The 23,287-nt window shown below is 45.1% G+C and overlaps 1 protein-coding gene across 1 annotated transcript in view; it reads right to left on the reverse strand.

The window, feature by feature from the left end:
• LOC309524137 (gamma-aminobutyric acid receptor subunit gamma-4-like) overlaps positions 1-21,571 on the reverse strand; it is a 41,917-nt gene extending 20,346 nt beyond the window's left edge. The window contains 4 exon segments of the mRNA XM_082208550.1: positions 2,176-2,243; positions 4,204-4,355; positions 20,336-20,479; positions 20,481-21,571. Coding sequence (XP_082064676.1) covers positions 2,176-2,243; positions 4,204-4,355; positions 20,336-20,479; positions 20,481-20,554 — 438 coding nt within the window. The 5' untranslated portion in view covers positions 20,555-21,571.
• Between the last annotated feature and the right edge of the window lie 1,716 nt (positions 21,572-23,287).

The following is a 23,287-nucleotide window of genomic DNA, read 5'->3' on the forward strand; positions in this document are numbered from 1 at the left end:
GCTCCGCTGTGCTCCCCGGGTTTTGGGCTGCAGGCTGCTATCCGCAAGCCTTGGGAGCCCGGCGGGAAATCCTGCGGGCTCCCCAGGCTTGCTGATAGCTTCCTGAAGCCTGGAGAGCGAGAGGGGTTGGTGCGCACTAACCCCTCTCGCTCTCCAGGCTTCAGCGAAAGCCTGCATTCGCCCCATAGGATGCACACACATTTCCCCTTCATTTTTGGAGGGAGAAAAGTGCATCCTGTAGGGCGAAAAATACGGTAATATATCCTCTCCTACCTACTAAATCCATCCCACAAGAAGAAGATGGGCTGTACTGTCCCTTCCCCTTCTCTGGTCTACGGGTCATTAGAAAAGGATCTGAAAATAAAAGTGTCAGTATCATAATGCCATTATTGAAATCTATGGTGCAACCACATTTATTATAGTGTGTGAAGTTCTAGTCACCTCACCTCAAAAAGGATACTCTGGACTTGGAAAACATTCAGAAAAGGGCAAGCAAAATAGTCCAGCAAGATGCTGGAATGACTCCCCTGTGAAGGAAGATTGCAGCGTTTGGGAATTTTTAGTTTAATGAAAAGGGAATGAAAAGGTGACATGATAGTTTGTAAAATTATGCATGGCACAAAGAAAGTGTATACAGAAAAGTTTTTCTCCCTGTCTCCTGGAGCTCATGGACATCCTACAAAGCTGAGTGTTGGGATTCAGGACAGATAAAAAGAAGGACATTTTAGTTAAATTTTGGAGCTTGTCCCCTCAAGAGGCAGTGATGGCCACCAACCTGGATGTCATTAAAAGACAACTGGTCAAATTTGTGGAGGAGAGGACCATTGATGCCTGCTAGCCATAATGACTATGTTCTGCTTCCATAGTCAGAGAAACGAAAGCTTCTGCAAACCAGTTGCTGGAAACCACAGGAGGGCTCTTGGTCTTGTCTTCTAGGCATAGCATCACCCTCATCAGCGGCAGCCAGCCAGAGCTTCTACTCTTCCTCCTCCTCCTGGTTATCAAATTTGTCGTGCAAGAATTTAATATTTACATTTTTCTGCTGTCTTAAGAGTGCTGTCCTTCATCCTGAAGCTTTACAGCACTTTACAGAATATAAAAAGAGCCTCTTAAAATTTGTTAGTTCAAAGGAAGAGTTTTTGCAGCCTTCGTTCCTTCCTGTGAGCAGGCTTTTCACAAATGAAAGCTGCTCCTCTAGCACAGCGCCCTACCTCTCCTTTCTTAGTATGCATGGCAGCAGCTTCAGCAAAGAGGCTCGGCATTATAGCTTTAAAAAGGTTCTTATTATTTGCCGAGGAAATGCTGATGGCTTACTGAAAACACATGTTCAGTGGTTTAACAGGGAAAGGGTCTCTTCACCCCTTTGAATAAGCAATTGGCAATGAAAAAGGGATTAGCTCAGCCTGCTCCAGTGGAAGGCTGAGCAACGATGAGGCCAAGGGTGGAGGGGGAGGAATGATTCTGTGGGGCTGGAAGATTCCTAGTCTCAGCCGACCATATAAGAAAGAGGACAGGGCATGGGCAACTTCAATCCCAGCTGACTTCAGGGGGACTTTGCATCTAGTAATTCTGGCAGTACTAAGTCCCTAACATATTGGCGGTGGGTGGGTGGTTATCTCTGTGTGCATATTCTCTGGTGAGTATACAGGTGAGATAAGAAGATAACAACATAAGAATAGCCCTGCTGGATCAGGCCAGTGTCCCACCTAGCCTAGCATCCTGTTATCACAGTGGCCCACTAGATACCTCAGTGGGAAACCCTCAAGGAGGATTCAACCACAAGAGCACCCTTCCCTTCTGCGGTTTCCAGAAACTAGGATTCGGAAGCATCACAGCCTCCAACCATGGAGGCACAGCATAGCCATATAGGATAGTAGCTACTGATATTCTTCACCTCTTCCATTAATTTGGAGGATCCTCTGTTAAAGCCATCCATGTTGGTTGTTATCATTGCCTCCTGTGGAAGCAAGTTCCATAGTTGAAGAATGCACTGTATGTAGGATTTTATTTTTTTAATCTATCCTGAATCTTCTAACATTGAGCTTCACTGGATGCCCACAAGTCACTTTCTTTCTTTCCTTCTCTCCTTTCCCCTCCCCAACCCACTTATACGCATATCCGCCACTCCACATTTCTTTCAGTTTCCACTGTTCTCCCAAAGGATTCAACACTCACCATGTGGATCACAGAGACAGGCCCAATGCTGTTTACGTAGATGTCCACATCAATGAAAGTGGGCTTGACTGTAAAAGAGACCGCAAAAGAGAGGACAGGTCAGCCATAGGAGAGGGGTATATGCCAAGGGCAGCCACGAGGATAGGTGAGCTCAGTGATTTATGTGTTCCCAAAAGTGCACCCAAAAGTGGCTCTGAAAACAATACAACAATGCAATGCAATGAAATTCAATGAGAATGTGCAGACAGCAAACTTAACAGCAGTAAGAGAAACACAATACTTAAAACTTTTAAAAAAATAAATGCCCATGAACACAAATCAGTTTTCTGTGCCTACTTAAAAGTGAACCATGAAGGGGCCTGGGGCATCTCTCATTGGGAGGCTGATCCATAATTTGGATGTCACCCACAGTCAAAAAGTCCACACCTGCTATGCCTGTGCCCAGAACAAGATTGCCCCAATGATGAGACATGGAGAAGCAGCCACCTCAGATGGGAAAAGATCCCAAGGCGGTACTTTCATGGGCACCCCACCTACCCTGCCTGTGCCACCTGTTTCTTCTGCCACTGGAGAAATAGCACTGGTGCCAATTTCCTCCGAGATCTCATAGTGGAGGCAATAGGGCAGGCAGTGCAATAGTGGTGTAACATGGGGGATTGAGGGGGCTGTCACCCCAGGCACAGTTGGGGGGATCACGTGCCCTGCCCCATCATGATCTGCTGTGTACTCAGCACCCTGGAGCCTGAGGGCACTATGAGAAGGACATAATGAGTCATGGCGCCCTCCCTGTGAGCCAAGCAACACTCGTAAAAGCAGTGCTGTGCTCGCAGGGCCCAGGGTGGACACCTGCTCACAGCATGTTTTGTGAGTTTTGCAAAGCGACACTGGGCCTGTGGGGCACCATGAGTGCACCCTGCTTTGCAGCAGTGGGCAAGGCTCACTCCAGTAGCACACCCTGCCCATGGACCTGTCCCTTGGTGCACCCTCCGCATGCCCAGGCACGCACGCACCCACCCTGAGTGCATGCCACTCCTGGGTGAGGCTTTGCAAGGGCTTCTCCTTAAGAAGCTCTTACAAAACCTCACTGCTGAGCAGGAAAAGGGGAGATTAAGCAAAGACTTCTCTTTAAGGAAAAGCTCTTCTTGAATCTCCCCACCTTGCTGGTAGGGTGACATGGCTTTGCAAGGACTGCTCCTTGAGGGGAAGCCCTTGCGAAGCCTAACAGCTGCCCACCATGAGGCCAACAGTGGAACAGTTTGCTGCTGGTGCCTAAACACCTCAGGCTACCCCTGGCCCAGAGGAGAGCACCCTTAAGAGAAGTTCTTGAAAAGATTCCTTTGGAAGTTGGCAGTTCCTTGCAGCTGAAGCAGCTGAAGCAAGTGTCACAAATTGAACCCAGAAACATTTTAGACTCCAATGCAGAATACAATCTGCTCTGCTGCTCCCAGAGAACTCTCTGTCAGCTAAAGTTTCTGGGCTCACTTGGAAGGGCAGCCTAAGGAGCAAACTAATGCTAACATTTTTTTTTAAGTAGCCACAATAAAAAAGAAGCAGAAACAGCAGGTGTGGAGCCCTGATCCAGAAAGTGTTTTCGATCTGGATCAGGAGCATGTGCTAGTTTTTCTGCTGAAAATTGTCCCCTATCTAGCAGTTGGGTAGGGAAAATTTTCCAGTAGAAAACTGGCCTGGGGCCCCTCTATGGCTGCTTTTCCTCAAAAGTAAAAGTAGCCAGAATAAGCTGGCACCCAGTGTACACCCACCTGCCCACCCAGACTGACTATAAGTAAGCAAGAGGTAGACTGAGACTGGGGCTGCACCCCTTTTGCTCTCATTGCTCACCCTCTACTACTTTTGCCCTTTGCCTCTACACCCCAGTGCTGCTGGACTTGGGAACCTGGTGCTCAGCATACAAAACATTGATGCCAGCAATCAATCATGTCCCATGTGCTCCCCCTTTCTTTGCAACCTGCACCCTTCAGTCAAGGGTGCCTTCCAGCTGAGGTCTTCCTTGGGAGGAGGAAAACTTACTGCTGATATCGGGGCGCAGCTTGTTGTCATAGTTCTGGAGGAGGGAGTTGAGGATCTGTGTGGCATCCGTCTCCTGGGCTTTGGGGGTCAGGACCCAGGTTTTGTTGGTGTTGCTGAGGTAATCGTAGTCATATTCCTCTGTGCTCTCTGCCCTGCAAGGGAAACAGGAAGTCCATGGCGGAGCAGGCAATGGGAAAAGCATATGTCGATCTCAGACCCTGGACAGTTGCTGACAGTCAAAGGGGCAGCTACTCAGGGGCAGGTGGGTGCAGCAGGGGACATTTCTGCCCACCAACACCATCGCAACATTTTGGAGAGGACGTATATAACACAACAGCCATACGTGAACCTCAATACAAGTTGATGTGCTATAGCACTGCAGCTTCTTTTCCTGCAGTACAAATCAATACAGTATAGGACTATCTGTGTTCCTGGTACTTTACATAGCACAAGAGGAGAACTCCATGTCCCAAGCAGCATACAAAGCATACAATCAAAATTCAGCACAGGGGAAAGCAGGAGAAGTATGGGTGAAAATGACCAGCAGGGGGTAAAGCAAGAAGCAGTATGCACCTGTGACAGTTCCCCCTGCTTAGGCTTACTCCCAGGGTAAGGAATCATAGGGCATGGGATCCAGGGGGTGCTCATTTGAATAAATGCTGTTCAAGTCACTGAAGCAGAGTCCAAATTGTGGGGAAATAAATATACGAATCCCTGTGACCCATATGTGTGGGGTAAATAACAAAAGAATCAGCTAGGTGCCTGGATTCAACATGTGGGGCTAAACTCACTTTGTAGTAGGAGAGAGCACCCAGTAGCAGAGTTCAAACTCACAAAAGTTTAGCAGCAGTATAACATGGGAAAATAGGTTGTTAGACCCCTTATCCTGTTTGGCAGCATAAAGAGCTCCCCTCTTTCTATCTCTCCTGCAATTAACAGACCACACACTGTTAAGTACATTTAAAATGCTTTGCTTAAAGGTGTGTGGTCTGTTCATTGCAAGAGAGGTAGAAAGAGAGTAGCTTGTTCAAAAGGTTAGATGAATGCGTTTATCCAAACAGCAGCAAGAAGAACACAGGCAGAATACTGGGGGGGGGGGGTGAAATACAAAAACCTTTAGAATAAGGTGTCAAGAATAAGAAAGAAAGATATAATTAATAATTAAGACATATGTATTGATGTATAAATATTGTTGCTTATAAGGTAAGAGAAGAAGAAGAAGAAAAAATAAAAAGAGGAACTAAATATAAGGAGTTCATAAATTAGGGATAAGAACTTGTTGAGCCGACATTGAACTAGAATACAAGAGGGTGTGTGTGTGGGGAAAGTCAGGGAAATAAGTTTTAGAAAATAAGGATTGTGATGAAAATTGGTGTGTGTTTTGTAGTGTCTGTTTGTCTATTTTCTGTCTTTTGTATGTCTGTCTCTTTGTCTTTATGTGTATTTTTTAAAAATTCAATAAATATATATATATTTTTTTTAAAAAGAGAATCGGCAGAATCCGAGACCAGGGAGAAGAGCTGGTGGAAGAAGACTGGAAGTTTAAAGACTATTTATAGAAATATTGCAAAATTAATGAATGTTAGAACAAAGTTGGAATGAAGTTATATGGCTTTAGCAGAAATGTTATAAGGAATTAAGTATAAATAGATTAATAGAGCATTAAAGGGAACAAAATAAGGTTAGAATGTGTTAAGATAATTATAGGATAGAAAACAGAGGAAGATGGAAAGGAATTGCTGAAATAATTAATTAATGTGGAATACAAAAAGGGAGGTGTGAGGAAGTCGTGGAAATAAGCGAACGAAAGATATGACATTGAAATTGTTTAATGTGCTTTAAATGGTCTTTGTTTTGCTTTATTTGTCTTATGTGTTAGTGTTTTGTAGTGTTTTTGTATTGTATTGTGTTGTTTTTCATTTGTTTTTTTCGTTTTTTGTTTGTAGTGTTTAAATTTTTGGAAACTCAATAAATATTAATTTTTTTAAAAAAAGAGAAAGCTATCCATGGCTACTTGCCACAATAACTATGTTCTTCCTCTACAGGCAGTAATGCTTCGGAATGCCAGCTGCTGGAAACCTTGGGGGAGGGAGAGTGCTCTTTTGCTCAGGTCCTACTTGTGGGCTTCCATTTTGAGCATCTGCTTGGCCACTGCAAGAACAGGATGCTGGGCTAGATGGGCCCCCTTTGGCCTGATACATCAGGGCTCATTTTATGTTCTTATGCTCTTTTGAATCCCAGGCAGGAAAACTGAGAGATAATTTCAATATGTGCCATTGGGTAACTTGGCTGCTGTGATGTGCCCCAGCACACGTGCACACACGCACACACACACCGTAATACAATAAGGCACTGGATTTAAAGACGTGTGCCTCGAGATGCCCCTTCCTCTGCCTGCTTATTGATTCAATTTTAGTGAGAAGTTTACAATCTCCCCTCCCAGCTTCCACTTCCCAGTAATAAGCAGGGGAAGCTCTTCCATCTCCCAGGTGTAATAAGTGATGGCAAGGCTCCTGCAGGCACCAAGCAATTAGGGAGGTGCAGGGGACATGCCTTGTGCCTGTTAATGGAAATGTCACACGCAGCAAACATTTTGCAATCAAGAGCTGAGCAGGCTGGAGGAGATGTTGTGTCAAGACACAGCAATTCAATCTGGCAACTTGTGAAAGGTACAGCCCAGCTCTTGTCTTGCTCAGACAGAATCAAGTGGAAAAGGTATTCATGCCTGACATACTGTAAAACCTGCTTGTCAAAACAAGCACCTCTCTTGACCAGGCAATTCATGAAAAGGCAGCTCAGGTGGGAGAGACCTACTGGAGCACTATCATCGTGTGTGTGTGTGTGTGTGTGTGTGTGTGTGAGTGCACGCACACGCGCACACACACACACACACATTTTATGGTGGGTGTGCATGATGGGCTGTGGGGGGCAGGCAAGCTAAGGGACAGCTTTGCTCCCTGGCCAGGGATGTGTCAGCCATATTAATTAACAGATTCAGAAGAGAAAGATGGGTTTTGACATCCCCTCCTTGGGTGATGCTTGACATTATCCCAAAATCAAGCCATGTCAGCAGAGGCCACGCACACTTGGTATTAAAGAAAGAGCACCCAGACCTCAGCTACTGTAGTCAGCTCAGAAGGGGGCAACAAAAGCACACCAGATTGGCAGATTCAGAGATTAGTTGCCAGATCTGAATTGTGCTGTTTTTCTGGTCCAGACACTTCTGAGGAGGTGTGTAAGCTCATCAACTCTGATTGGCAGTCCATGTGGGAAATAATAGTTCAGCCGAAATAAAATTTCATGTGTTGCTAGATAAGCAAAGGCACATGGGGCTCCCCTGTATATTCATAGAGAGAGCACTTTGTGAGGTCACATCCCCTGCTTATCTGCACAGGGAAAGGTAACCAAAAGAAGAAGAATCCTTACTACTTATGTCCTGCTCAGAGCTCAGTCTTCTTCCCCATGTAACAAAAGAGAGAGGATGCTTGTCTGTGCTCTTCTGAGCACAGACTCCATTTTGATCTCAACCATATATTTTGTAATGTACAAGTAGATTCTGCCTGTCTTGTTTTTTACTGCTGCTTACTGCTCAATCAAATCTGAAGCTTTATGTAAGTAAACAAAAAATATATTCTTGCATTATAGACTTCTCTATGTTTATTTTGTTTAGAGGGATAAAAAGGGGAAGATACAATCTGCTGAACCATCCTGGATAATAATATTATGGTAAAGCAACCCTTTGTCTCAGGAGTTTCCACATTTTATAATGCAAAGAAATGTCAATTTTAAACTCTGCTTACTAGGCATAAAGCTCATACAAGTAAGAGGAGGGATAAATAAGAATATCCTACCATACACTCCAAATCCATCCAACATCCCACAGGCTTACATTTGTTCAGTCACCCATAATTTGTGGTTGCCACCAGTCTCTTCCCCCCTGGTAGGTACAGAGAACAGGGTCACCTCTCATTTGCAGGGGGTGTCAAGATGAAGGGCTCGGGGTAGGCTTGGGAGTCACGGGCAGGCAGCACGCCGAATGTCACCACCCCTCAGTGATAACACCCAAGGTGGACCAACCCCACTGCTCCCCTTCCTCCGCCCCTGTATGAGGGAAGGCATACAGTGGAGTTGGGGTTGGAAAGGGAGGATTAGCTTGGGGAAATGAAGGCAGAGAACAAGGTGACCTGATCGTTGATTGATAAAACTGTGGGGAGTGGAGGAGATTCTCTCAAAGCAGTAATCACTTGAGGACATCTGATGAAACTTGTTGCCAGTAAGAAGAACCAATAAGATGCCCATAATGGGAAACCCACCAGCAGGACCCTCCTGTAGCTTCTAGCAACTGGTAATCTGAAAGAAACATCCTCCGACTGTGGAGGCAGAGTAGAGCCATTGTGACAGAAGCGTTTGAGGTTTAGACACCAGTTTGTGGGATAAGATTTGTTAGTTTTAAGGTGTTACAAGACTCTTCCTTGCTAACAGAGCAAAAAATCTTGGCCTCTACCCTTGAAATGGCTGTCAGCAGAGAGCAGATGGAAGGAGAACATCTTCATAATTCACAGACACGGTCCACTGCTGAGATATTGGGATGGCCTGTCATACAGATGATTTTAAAACTCAGAGGTGAACAGCCTAACTTCAATCATCAGGGCAGCCACCAATCCCCCCATGTAGCAGAACAACCTGCTGCTGAACACCAATTGTGGCAGAATACTGGGCTACATGGACCTTGGATAACTCAGAAAGGTTATGCTTAGATTCCAGTGCAAGCCCCCCCCCCAACTTGGGAACAGAAGCAGTGATCTGTGGGCCTGACAAGATGTCTCGGGAAGTGTGCTGTCTCCCCGGGGCTAAGATCCAAGATGTAACTGAACGACTGCAAGGAATCATAAAACCCACTGACAAATACCCCTTCCTCTTGGTTCATGTGGGAACCAATGACACTGCAAGCAATAGCCTCCAGAAGATCAAAAGAGACTACGAGGCTCTCGGCAGGAAATTGAAGCAACTAAATGCACAAATTGTCATCTCATCTGTCCTCCCAGTTGAACGACATGGCCCAGGGAGAGAGGGGAAAATAGTGGAAGTGAACAGCTGGCTTCGCAAATGGTGTAAACAGGAACGGTTTGGATTCTTAGATCACGGACTGCAGTTTCTTGAAGATGGACTTCTGGCAAGTGATGGGCTGCACCTCACAACGGTTGGGAGAAATGTTTTTGCCAAAAATCTCAGAAACCTCATCAGGAGGGCTTTAAACTGACTAATGTGGGGGAGGGAGACAGTGCTCCTGAAGGTAGGAGCCTATCAATTAATGAAGATGATCATCCAAATGTCATAGACCAAATGGAGAAAACAGCACACGGACCTAGTGGTGGGAGGAAAAAATCCTTAAATAAGAGACACGGGGGAATGAGTAATGGACTTCAATGTCTGTACACTAATGCGCAAAGCATGGGAAATAAACAAGATGAGCTTGAGCTCTTGGTACAGCAAACTAAATATGACATAATAGGCATCACTGAAACCTGGTGGGATAAGTCCCACGATTGGAATGTAATAATGGGGGGATACAATCTATTTCAGAGAAACAGACCAGACAAGAAAGGAGGAGGAGTGGCGTTATATGTCAGGGATGTGTATACCTGTGAAGAGATCCAAGATTTAGATCCTCAAAGCCAAAGTGAGAGCATTTGGGTCAAAATTAAGGGAGAGAAGAATAACAGAGACCTCATTGTGGGAGTTTACTATAGATCCCCAAGCCAAACGGAGGACATAGATGATGCCTTCCTGGAACAGATGGCCAAGCATGCAAAAGGAAGGGAGATAGTAGTAATGGGGGACTTCAATTACCCGGATATTTGTTGGACGTCAAACTCAGCCAAGAGCATAAGGTCAAACAGATTCCTCACTGGCCTTGCAGACAACTTCATTGTCCAGAAAGTGGGAGAAGCAACAAGAGGAACAGCCATTTTAGATCTGGTCCTAACCAATGTTGATGACCTGGTTAGTGGGGTAGAAGTGGAAGGATCATTAGGCGCGAGTGATCATGCTCTTCTGAAGTTTACTATACAGCGGAAAGGAGCAGCCAAGCATACTAGGACTCAATTTCTTGACTTTAAGAAAGCCGACTTCATAAAACTTAGGGAAGTGCTGGGTGAGATCCCATGGACAACAATACTAAAAGGAAAGGGAGTTCATGATGGCTGGGAGTTTGTTAAGAGGGAGATACTAAAAGCACAACGTCAGGCAATACCAATGAGACGGAAACATGGAAGGTGCCTAAAGAAGCCAGGGTGGCTATCTAAAGAACTTTTAACTGAATTAAGATTAAAAAAGGATGTGTACAAAAAATGGAAAAGGGGGGAAACCACCAAAGAGGAATTCAAACAAATAGCCAGCACATGTAGACACAAAGTCAGAAAAGCTAAAGCACAGAATGAACTCAGGCTTGCTAGAGAGGTTAAAAGCAACAAAAAAGGCTTTTATGGGTATGTTCGTAGCAAAAGGAAGAACAAAGAAACTGTGGGGTCACTCAGAGGAGAAGATGGTGAAATGCAAACAGGGGACACAGAAAGGGCTGAACTACTCAATGCCTTCTTTGCCTCAGTCTTCTCCGATAAAGAAAACAATGCCCGACCTGAAGAATTTGGAGCAAATGATTCAGCAAAGGAAACACAGCCCAGAATAACTAAGGAGATAGTACAAGAATATTTGGCTAGTTTAGATGTATTCAAGTCTCCAGGGCCAGATGAACTGCATCCAAGAGTATTAAAAGAACTGGCAGATGTGATCTCAGAACCACTGGCAGTCATCTTTGAGAATTCCTGGAGAACAGGCGAAGTCCCGGCAGACTGGAGGAGGGCAAATGTTGTCCCTATTTTCAAAAAGGGGAAAAGAGAGGACCCAAATAATTACCGCCCAGTCAGTCTGACATCAATAGCAGGGAAGATTCTGGAGCAGATCATTAAGCAAACAGTCTGTGAGCACCTAGAAAGGAATGCTGTGATCACCAATAGTCAGCATGGATTTCTGAAAAATAAGTCATGTCAGACTAACCTGATCTCGTTTTTTGACAGAATTACAAGCCTGGTAGATGAAGGGAACTCAGTGGATATAGCCTACCTTGATTTCAGTAAGGCATTTGACAAGGTGCCCCATGATATTCTTGTAAAGAAGCTGGTAAAATGCGGTCTTGACTCTGCTACCACTCAGTGGATTTGTAACTGGCTGACTGACCGAACCCAAAGGGTGCTCATCAATGGTTCCTCTTCATCCTGGAGAAGAGTGACTAGTGGGGTGCCACAGGGTTCTGTCTTGGGCCCGGTCTTATTCAACATCTTTATCAACGACTTGGATGATGGACTCAAGGGCATCCTGATCAAATTTGCAGATGACACCAAACTGGGAGGGGTGGCTAACACCCCAGAGGACAGGATCACACTTCAAAACGACCTTGACAGATTAGAGAACTGGGCAAAAATAAACAAGATGGATTTTAACAGGGAGAAATGTAAAGTATTGCACTTGGGCAAAAAAAATGAGAGGCACAAATACAAGATGGGTGACACCTGGCTTGAGAGCAGTACATGTGAAAAGGATCTAGGAGTCTTGGTTGACCACAAACTTGACATGAGCCAACAGTGTGACGCGGCAGCTAAAAAAGCCAATGCAATTCTGGGCTGCATCAATAGGAGTATAGCATCTAGATCAAGGGAAGTAATAGTGCCACTGTATTCTGCTCTGGTCAGACCACACCTGGAGTACTGTGTCCAGTTCTGGGCACCACAGTTCAAGAAGGACACTGACAAACTGGAACGTGTCCAGAGGAGGGCAACCAAAATGGTCAAAGGCCTGGAAACGATGCCTTATGAGGAACGGCTAAGGGAGCTGGGCATGTTTAGCCTGGAGAAGAGGAGGTTAAGGGGTGATATGATAGCCATGTTCAAATATATAAAAGGATGTCACATAGAGGAGGGAGAAAGGTTGTTTTCTGCTGCTCCGGAGAAGCGGACACGGAGCAATGGATCCAAACTACAAGAAAGAAGATTCCACCTAAACATTAGGAAGAACTTCCTGACAGTAAGAGCTGTTCGACAGTGGAATTTGCTGCCAAGGAGTGTGGTGGAGTCTCCTACTTTGGAGGTCTTTAAGCAGAGGCTTGACAACCATATGTCAGGAGTGCTCTGATGGTGTTTCCTGCTTGGCAGGGGGTTGGACTCGATGGCCCTTGTGGTCTCTTCCAACTCTATGATTCTATGATTCTATGATTCTATGATTCTATGAACTTTGGGGCCTGCTGGCACATATGAGAGGGTATCATTTTGGGCACCACTCACAAAATTGCTTTTGCAGGGCATGGAAAGGGAAGAATATAAAAGCTGGATAGGATCCTCTTTAATTGACCTGATTTTGACATGGGGTTTCCCCAAGCCACCATCCCCATGTGACAGCTGATTCTGAAGTCATCTCTAGCCTGACATAGTTGGGTTGCTCCTTAGGATGTTTGCAAAGGGAGAGGACCATAGTTGATTGACATACTTTGCATGAAGAAGGTCACAGTTCCATGGATCTCACAGCCTGCAGCCTGTTTGGCTGGATGGACAAGAGTTGCCATATATCAAAAAGTAAAATTCCTGACATCTGCAAAATTGAAAAACCCCAAAATTGTTGAGCATTTTTTGGGAACAAACCCAAATTGTTTAGCTCTTTCCCCCAACAGTAATTTTTAAGGTTTTGGAACTGTTTCCACTGTTTTTTCCATGTTGCCAGACATCTGGGTTTCCCCTGACATTTTGCCACTTCGGCAAATCTCCCCCCCCCGCGCCCATTTTTACACCCCAAAACCAGGACATGTCAGGAATTTTCCTTATGCGTGGCAAGCCTAGGATGGACTGAAGGCAGCTCCATCTGTTCATGAGAGAGATCAATCACTGGCCCCCTGCCTGCATTCTGGCAAAAGAGGGATGTAGGAGAAGGGCATTATTTGTGACAAGGAGGCTTGGCAGCAAGGAAGTGATCAAGGTCTCAGTTTACCATCTTCACTCTTCTCTCAAAGTGCCCTCTAACAGCATGTAGTAATTTGCATGGATAAACTGGTTCCTCACTTAAAGCCTGCTGTGGATTTCCCATCACATTTTCAAAGAAGTCCTGTGAGACGATGGTTGATCAGCTGACAGCATTGTTGCCAACACAACAATATACACCTCAGCTCCAGTTTCAAATGATTTTCTAAGCAAGGACTGGGTCTCCCCCTCCTCCCAGGAGAATATCCATCATGGTCATGCTATCTTCTAAATAATGCACTGAAATTTGGGGGAGGATTACTTCAAACTAGTCAATTAATCACCTGACGTGGGTAACTAACAAATTAATTATCTCAGACTGTATCTGTGTTGGATTTGAAATCCATTTTTATATATATGAAATTGTTTTATATGTGTTTTCATTGCTAAATTGCTTCAATGTGTTTCAAAGGAAGTGATCTGTAAAATAAATAAATTAATTAATCATCTGATGTAAACTAAAGGCTTAGGATACCTCTCAGTCCAAGTTGAAAGCTCAGCTTTTGGTTTAGTTTCAAAATCAAAACTAGTTCAGGTGTTGTTGTTGTTTTAAGGTGAAGAAGGAATAGGAGGAGGAGCATGGCAGCTGCGGGCTACAGGGGCTGGCAGTGGGTTCTGTGCAGGGGTGGTGGGGGTTAGGATCTGGCCCTTGGCAAATGCCTCCCCTTGACCTTGATTGTGGCTGCACAAACCTACTGAAAGGGAGCACTAATGGGTCTATTCAGGATTTAAAGAGAACAGCCAAAGGAATAGCCGCAGGTATCCAGGATGGAGACTGAGCTGAGCCTCATCAGAGGGCTCTGTCCCAGAACCTGTTAGAACATCATCCAGAGGAGAGTTGTTCTATACCTGTCTGTCCCCCATCACTGAATAACTGCATCTGGGACCAACCTTTCAAACTGCGGGCCCAGGCTTCTTAGTCTGTGTTTATGGATCCAGCCCCAGGACTTTTCTCTTGAGGTCATCATCACAGCAAATCCCCCCATCTTTCCCTCCCCCCCCTTGGAAAAGCATCATGGCCTCAGGGTGCCCTGGACAGGGCTCAGCTTGCCTCCTTGCCTCTCCTGTTGTTGTCTGCTGCCTCTAGCCTTTGCACAACTGCCCTCAAAAGGACACTGTGACCGCTTGGGGTGATGGCAGAGAAGAGACAGGTAAGAGGGCCTGCACTGCAATGGGACCAAAGACCCCTCTGGCTCATGAGCAGACTATCTCTTTGTCAGTGAAGTTTTTCATTTTGAATTTTAAGTTTTATTTTTGAATTTGGCACATTTTTCTCAATTTTTCAATTTTGTGATCTCCCCCCATTTTTTAATATTTGAGATTGCTAGTGAGAATTTTATTGTTGAGGCAAACTTTAAGCTCTCTAAACTTACAGAGGACAACTATATCTGCTGGAGAATAATAATAATAATAATAATAATAATAATAATAATAATAATAATAATAATAATAATTTCCCCAGACACTCTAGGCGGCTCCCAACAGAATATTAAAAACATGATAAAACATCAAACATTAAAAACTTCCCTAAACAGAAACCAGATTTAAAATGAAATGCATTTTGCCATGCATTGAGCTAGAATGGATCAGAGGAGGGAGCCAAGAAGCCGTAACAGCAAAGGGGAAATGGGATTAAGAGAGTGATATAGCAGCATCACTCCCCTTTGACAATATTTCAGCTTCTGAAATGATTCACACAGCGAAAGACGAAACTGCTGCTCAGATGCTTGATAATCTAGAGGCTGCATCTGCATATATAAGCAAGACCTAAGGGTTTTAGTAGACCACAAGCTAAACATGAGTCAACAATGTGATACAGCAGCAAAAACACACACCCTAATGCTCTTCTAGGCTGCATCAATAGAAGTATAGTGTCCAGATCAAGGGAAATAATCACAGTAAGTATTGTTCTATTCTGCCTAGGTCAGACTACACCTAGAATACTGAATCCAGTTCTTGGTGCCACATTTAAGAAAGGTATTGACAAGCTGGAACATGTACAGAGGAGGGCAACCAAGATGATCAAGGGTTTGAAAATCAAGCCTTATAAGAAACAGTTGAGGGAGTTTTTGAGGTTATTAATACTGCACATTTGGAAGCAGTTGGATGAATAAAAACTGACTCTTCTTTGAAATAAAAATACTCCAGTGCAAAAATGTGGTTCAGAATCTTTACTTACAGAACTTTACTCCAAACATAACACTAAAAGTTACATTCAGTTAGATGCATGATTTCTTACACTGTTCCCATCATAAGGCATAATGTCTTAGATCAAAAATAACTTGCATGCTGAGTTAAAAATCAAAGCTCTGACTCTTCTCCATTCCAGCCTCCATTATCCTGAGGCTGTTTACTGGAAACAGAATCAACACATCCTTTCTCTTCAGTAGCTTGAAAAACAAAAGAGCACCCCCACCTAAGATGCATGTCTACAGATTAGCATATGCATAGACCTGTAACACAATCCTTTTTCATGAGATTTAAACATCTTGTGACTGGGCCACAAAGATACAGCCCCACTTAATGATTAACCAGTTAGGCTCTCTTCAGCTTCAATGGAAATTTCCAGTCATGTTTCATGTTTCACAGTATAACGCATGCAGATTATATATTTATTTTCCATTCCAATACAGTGGTACCTCGGGTTAAGTACTTAATTCATTCCGGAGGTCCATTCTTAACCTGAAACTGTTCTTAACCTGAAGCACTACTTTAGCTAATGGGGCCTCCTGCTGCCACTGCGCCGCCGCTGCACGATTTCTGTTCTCATATTAAAGCAAAGTTCTTAACCCGAGGTACTATTTCTGGGTTAGCGGAGTCTGTAACCTGAAGCGTCTGTAACCCGAGGTACAACTGTATACATTAAACAGTTAACAGGAGTTTAGCTTAGAAAATAAGAGATTGGTATGAGATATGATCGCCATCTTCAAAAATCCAAAGGGCTGCCACATGGAAGATAGAGCAAGCTTGTTTTCCCCTACTCTGGAGGGTACAACCCAAACCAATGACCAAGTTACAAGAAAGGAGATTCTGACTAAACACCAGGAAGAGATTTCTAACAGTAAGAGCTGTGCACTCTTCTTCCTTGAAGGTTTCTACACCGAGATTGGATGGCCATTTGTCCTGGATGCTTTAGTTGAGATTCTTGCATTGCAGGGGGTTGGGCTAGATAATGCTCTGGATCCATTCCAGCTCTACAATTCTATGATTCTATAGGTTCAGGTATACTAAGTGGCAACCGAAGTGAAAAAGAACCCCTTGCAGTGAGTCCTGTATGTTCCAGAACTGAACTGCAACATGATGAATGTGTCCACTTTGGGCAGAAAAGGTTTCAGTTTCGGAAAACTCTAGTCAAAGATAATGGCAAAGAGTATTGTTCAAATGTCATGACAAGCCTTCTGGAAGAGGAGCGTTCCCTACACCCCACAACAGAGTGCAGCTGCAGAGAGAAAGATCTAGTGCGGAAGTGGCAAGATGCATGCAAATCTTCCCAAACGTATGTGGGGAGACGCAGTAGCCACTGTGGAATACCTCCAAAACAGACTACCAACTAAGGTAACTATATACACACCTTTTGAACTTTCACACCCAACTTGTTACACATACATGTTTTTGGCAGCATTGTCCATAGCTACATGTTCAAAGAGAATGGGCACAAGCTGGACTCCAGAACAGAAAAAAACGAATTCTACTTAGTTACTCTTCTGGAGGAGAATGCTACAGAATTATGGGCTTAAAGACAGGAAATGTCAGCTCAAGACATGTAGTTTATTTTGATGAGCACAGCAAAGCTGACAAAAGAGGAACTGTTGTAAATTTCTCTGAGCAACCACAGGAAGAAACACAAGACGTCATGTACTTCCCACAACTAATATAACAGTCCAGATCTGCAGTCTACTGTAACAGCACCCTTGTACAGGGGATGAACAGGAAGAAGGCACAGAGGACTAGACTACCAGCAGTAGCAGCAGAAGTGATGAGGAAGATGCAGCAGAAGTGATGGGGAGATGCCTGAATTTGAAGAAAGTGATGAGGAAACTGAGGCAATTCCAGAACCAGAGGTCAGACACTCAGCCAGTTCAAACAGAGGTGTTCCACCACTAAGACTGTCCTGCATTGTGAGGTTGATGCAACCCCTAGAACCTTTCACCAGGGAAGAGATAGAAGGGATGCTAGACACTGAAGCTTGCCTCTGGATGAATCCTGCACAGGAAAAAATAGATGCACTGCACCAGAACAAAATCTAGTCTCTCACCAAGCTTCCTCAGAAGAAGGGGATTGGAAGTAAGTGGGTGATCAAGGTAAAGCAGGGTGCAGATAATTCAGTGCTATAAAGTGAGGTTGGTAACCTGTGGCTCCTCTCAGAAATATGAAGAAGACTATGATGGAACATTTGATCCTGTTGTAAGATACACTACCATTAGAATGCTTTTAAGCATAGCAGCTTCTAAGCGAATAGAAGTGAGACACATACACATTAAAGCAGCATTTTTGCACAGCAAAATCTCAGACAACAAGATTTACATGAAGTAACCCAAAGTTTTTATCTAACCAAATTAAGCACATTTAGTGTGTAAAATTCAGAAGTGACTCTATGGCCTCAAGCAAGCTGCTAGGCAGGGATCAGCAAACGTTTTCAGCACCGGGCCAGTCTACTGTCCCTCAGAACTTGTGGAGGGCCAGACTATTTTTTTTTTTTGGGGGTGGGGGGACAAAAAACCCGAACGAATTCCTATGCCCCACAAATAACCCAGAGATGCATTTTAAATAAAAGCACACATTCTACTCATGTAAAAACACCCGGCAGGCCCCACAAATAACCCAGAGATGTATTTTAAATAAAAGGACACATTCTACTCATGTAAAAACACACTGATTCCCAGACCATCCACGGACTGGATTTAGAAAGTGATTGGGCTGGATTCAGCCCCCGGACCTTAGTTTGCCAACCCATGTGCTAGAGCATGGAATAAAAAGTTACATAGCATGCTCATACAACTAGAGTACAAACAAGGCTACACAGAAAAGTATTTGTACACTAAATGCAAAAATGGACTATTTTGGACATTATGGACATTATGTTTTGGCATTCGTTGATGGTGTTTTTATTGCAACTGAAATGACCAGGACTACACACAAGTGCTAAAGCATCTAAGCAAGGATATGGAAGTTAAAGGATTAGGAAAAGCTCACTACTATTTAGGTTTTCAAATAGAGAAGAAGATTAATAATTTATTCTAAGTCAAAAGCAGAGTGTCACTGAACTGCTTGACAATCTGGAGATGCAAGAAGCACACCCAGTTGCAACAGCTATGAACACTGGCTTTTTAAAGAGCCAAGAACACTCAAGACTATTGCCTGACAACAATCAGTACAGGTCAGCAAAAGGAAAACTTTTGCACCTGACCACCACCACTAGGCCAGATATTGGCAACACAGTTGGAATTCTGAGCAAAAAAAGTATGATCACCCACTGAACTGTAAACTTAAGTTGCCAGCTGACAGTCACCCTGAACTCATAGGTTAAATGGACATTGACTAGGCTGGGGACTCTAAAGAGTTTAAATCCACAGGTGTTTATTTTTTCTCATGTTTGCAAAGGCTCCCATTTCTTTGAGCAATTATAAACAGAATGGTGTACGTTTATCTTCCACAGTCTGAACATGCAGCTGCCTGCTACAGAGGTGTGCAGAGAGTTAGCCTGGCTCAATCAACTGACCAAAGACTTTGGGTTACTGCAGGAGAGGACCTTTTGACTGATTGATAGAGGACAACCAGAGTTGTCTGAAGCTGTCATGGAGTGAGAATTTTCACTCAAGAACCAAGCATATTGGGGGAATTTATCACCTTGCGTGTGAGGCAATTCAAGATGTACTTGTAGAACTGGCTTATTGCCAGACAACATAAATAACTGCTGATCTTCTCACCAAACCTCTACTGAGAGACAGTTTCCAGAATCTTCGAGTCAAGATGGGACTCAGGGTGGTTAATAAAATGTGCATGAAATTGTTATATATGCCTGAGAAGGGGGTTGTGGAGAAATGATGCTTCAGTCAAAATGTAAAATTCCATATTTGCTGGATGAACAAAGGCTGAAGACACAAGGCATCCCCTGTAAATTCCTAGAGGGCACTCCGTGAGGTCACACCCTCTGCTTGGAGGGGCAGGAAAGGTAACAGTAGGAATATAATTCTTATTACCTCCTTCCTGCTCAGAGAACACCCTCTTTCTCACTATGCTGCTGTAGGGATAGGATGCAGGGTCTGTGTGGTCCTGATCTAAAGAATGTATTTTGTAATCTAGAAGTGTACTTTGCCTGACTTATTTCACTGCTATTTTCTACTTGATTGGAGTCTGCAATTATGTAAGAAAACAATATTTTTATGTCCTTACATTACAGACTCCTGTGTTGTTATTTTATTTACAGGAATAAATAAAGGAGAAGATCCAGCCTGCCAAAGGCATCCTGGATAACTATAGAAAGCTACACAGCTTAGTTCCTAGTTTCCTTGTCAAAGCTGTGAAGGATGGTATATTTTTAACTCTGATAACTAGATGTGCATCTCACTCAAGTGAATAAAAGGAAAGATAGTTAATAAATAATATATCCTATCCCACCTTCCAAATCTATTCCAGCAGCTGCCTCTCTCCCCCCTCTTGGTTCTGAACCATCCTAACTTGAGTCTTAAAGAAGGTCAGAGAAGCCTCCCAGCCAGGGGACCTGATGCTGCTCCACTAAGCGCTTGCAAAGAGCCTGGAATCCCCCCCCCCCTCCACACACACATCCCCATTTTACAGGCGCGAAGGGTGAGGCCAAGCAGGCAGTTCCCCTTCCACCTTTCTCCGCGGGACACGACTCGGAGTGCCTGCGCTCAGACTAAAAGGTCCCCAGAGCTCTCCCGCGCTCCTCAGTCAGCATGCAGGGAACAAGTGTATCATTCTCAAACAAGTTGTTGGGGCTGGGATATGCCAGAGCGCGGCGGCGGTGGCGACGTGTCCGTGGCCGACTTGTCGTAGGTCCCAGAGAGAGTGTGGGGCATGCTGGAGCCGTAGGCAGGGCGCTTGCTCACCTCGTTCGGGAGGCTGAACCGAGGACCAGGCACATCAGGAGAACTTTCCCAGCGCTCATCCTCAGGAGGGCGCTGCCCGAGCCCCGCCGCAGGCACCTGGAGGTACTCCTCCACCTTCGGGGAGGCAGGCAGGCAGGCCGGCCGGCAGCCGGACCACCGGACGAGAAAGGCGTCGGCGTCGGCAGGAAACCCGTCCTCCTGGTCCGGACAGTAGCGCATCCGCCGTGGGGACGGCCTCTGCGGGGACGGGACGCGGGACTACACGGTCTGGGCTCCGGGAGCGCAAACACTTGTGGCTGCCGCCGCCGCTACCAGCGAGCAAGGGAGAAGGAATCGGTGGAGAAGTGGCGGCGGCGGCAGCGAAGGGACCGGCATTCCCTCAGGAGGGTGCCTCGACGTGCTGGCAGCAACGAGCACAGCCGAGCGCAATCCGATCCGAACCCCAAGCCTGGAGGGCGCGTGAGTGGGGGAGTCGCGCCAAACCTCCGCCGAAGCGCGACTAGGCGCTGCCGCCCGTCGAGCGAGATCGACACGTCCACAGCCTCTCAGCCCAGCCCTCTCCTCGCTCTCTTGCTTGGGCTACCGACTCCTGGCTCCCCCTTATCCTTCGGGAGAGAAGGGTAAAAGTTTAGCATCGCGCCGCCTAGCCGCCCTCCGCTGTTTTGGCCCAGCAAGCGAAGTGTGTGCGTGAGACGCAACCGGGCCGGGCTGGCGGGCGTGCAGGAGAGCGGCTCCCATCCTACTGGGTCCTAACGCCCCATCTGCTGGTCTTGGGTGGAACAAGGAGCCGGCGACATTGGCAAAGAGCAGCGTCCCCAGGCCCCCAAAGGCAGTGTCCCTCGATATGTCAGAGGGCTACTCCCGGGGGAAGGAGGGTCTGGACGCGCCGAAGGAAGCTAGAAGGGGCTGCGCGGGAAATGCTGGAAGGTCTTCACCTGCTGTTAGAAGGAGAGCAAGGAGGGAGCCAGTATAACTTCTCTAGAGAGGGAATTCCAAATTTGCTTGTGAGCAGCTACCACTGAGAAGGCCTCTCTCATTCAGTGGACCTGTCAAGTCATGAGGCTCTCACAAATTTCTAACTACTTTGGGGGATATCATACACACAAGTGGCTACCAGCCATGATGGTTATGCTCTGTTTCCACAGTCAGAGGGAATAATGCTTTTTTCTACTAGTTGTTGGGAACTGCAGGGTAAGAGCAGAGTGCTCTTGTGACTGGGTTCTGCTTGTGGGCTTTTTCTGAGAGGAGATATGATAGCCATTTTCAAATATATATAAAGCACTGTCAAATGCAAGATGGTGCAAGCTTGTTTTCTCAACCAGCTACAAATCCACATAACAGTTACCTCGCCCAGCCAACATTTTACCAAATTTTCTGCAAGAATATCAAGATACACTACATCCACAGAGTTCCCCTGATCTACCAAGCTTGTAACTCTATCAAAAAGAAAGAGATTTGTCTGGCATGACTTGCTTTTGAGCAACTCATGCTGGGTCTTAGTAATCACAGCATCCTTTTGTATGTGCGCACAGATTGACTGTTTAATTAGGACCTTTCCTGTTATCACTGTCAAGCTCACTGGACAGTAGTTACCTGGGTCTTCTCCCCTCCCTCTTTGAAGAGGGAGACAACATTTACTCTCCTCCAGTTTGCAGGGACTTCACCTGTTCTCCAAGAATTCTCAAGGATTATAGACAAAAGCTCCAAGATTACATCCACAAGCTCCTTGGCTTCAGCTCATCAGGCCCTGGAGATTTGAATTCATTTAAAGTAACTAGGTGTTCCTTTACCACCTCTTTTCCTATCTTTGGCTGCAGCTACTTCCTGGCATTGTTTATTCTGTTATCACCAGGTTTGGCACTGCTTTCCTTTTGGATGTAGACAGAGGCAAAGTAGGTGTTCAGCAGTTCTGCCTTCTCTATGCCACCCAATAGCATTTTTCCACCTTCTCCACACAGAGGATGTACTACTTGCTTGTTCTTCCTCTTGCTTCAAACATAGCTGAAGAAACCTTTTTTATTCTTTTTAACCTGTCTCGCAAGCCTGAGCTCATTCTGAGCTTTGGCCTGAGTGACATTCACCCTGCAGCTGTTGGCTATTCATGCATACTCTCCTTTTGTGATTTCCTCTTTCTTCAATTTATTATACATGCCCTTCTTAAATCTTAGCTCATCTCTAAGCTCCTTATGCAGCCCCACCATTTACTTTAGATGCCTCCCACTTCTCTTTCTTGTTAGAATTGTCTGCATTTGTGCCTTCAGTATTTCACCTCTAAGAAATTCCCATCCATCTTGGACTCCCCTCTCTTTTGAGTATTTTTGACATGGTATTTCACCTGGTAGTTCCTTCAGCTTTTGGAAATCAGCCTTCTTAAAGCCCAGAGTGCATGCCTGACTACACTCAGCTTTCTTTCACCTCTGTATAGTGAAACTCAGGAGAAAACAATTACTTCCTCCCAAGTTTTTTTTAGTACTTCCATTTTGGTGATCAGTTCTTCTCTTTTGGTGAGGACCAGGTCCAAGACAGATGATTCCTTTGTTGCTTCTTCCACTTTCTGGGAAATGAAACTGTCAGCGAGGCTATGGAGCAATTTGTTGGACCTTACATTCATGGCAGAGTTTGAGTCCCAACAAATGTCTAGTCTCCCATTGCAACTATATCTCTCCTTTTTGAACCTTTGGTAATCAGCTCTAGGAAGGCGTTATCCAAGTCTGGCTTGGCGATCTATGGCAAACACCCACTGTAAGGTCTCTGTTGTTTCCTTATCCTACAGTTTTTACCCATATACTCTCAATATGCCTTCTGGGTCATGGGTCACTTTACAAGCAGAATGCTACTACTTCTCCCTTCCTGTTTAGTCTATTCCCTCTAATACACCTGTATTTCTACATTCTAGTCCTTAGTTTCATCCCACCAGGTTTCAGTAATGCCTACTAGGTCATATCTGCCATC

This window comes from Podarcis vaucheri (assembly GCF_965113315.1).
Source record: "Podarcis vaucheri genome assembly, chromosome: Z".
NCBI classification, from domain to species: domain Eukaryota; kingdom Metazoa; phylum Chordata; class Lepidosauria; order Squamata; family Lacertidae; genus Podarcis; species Podarcis vaucheri.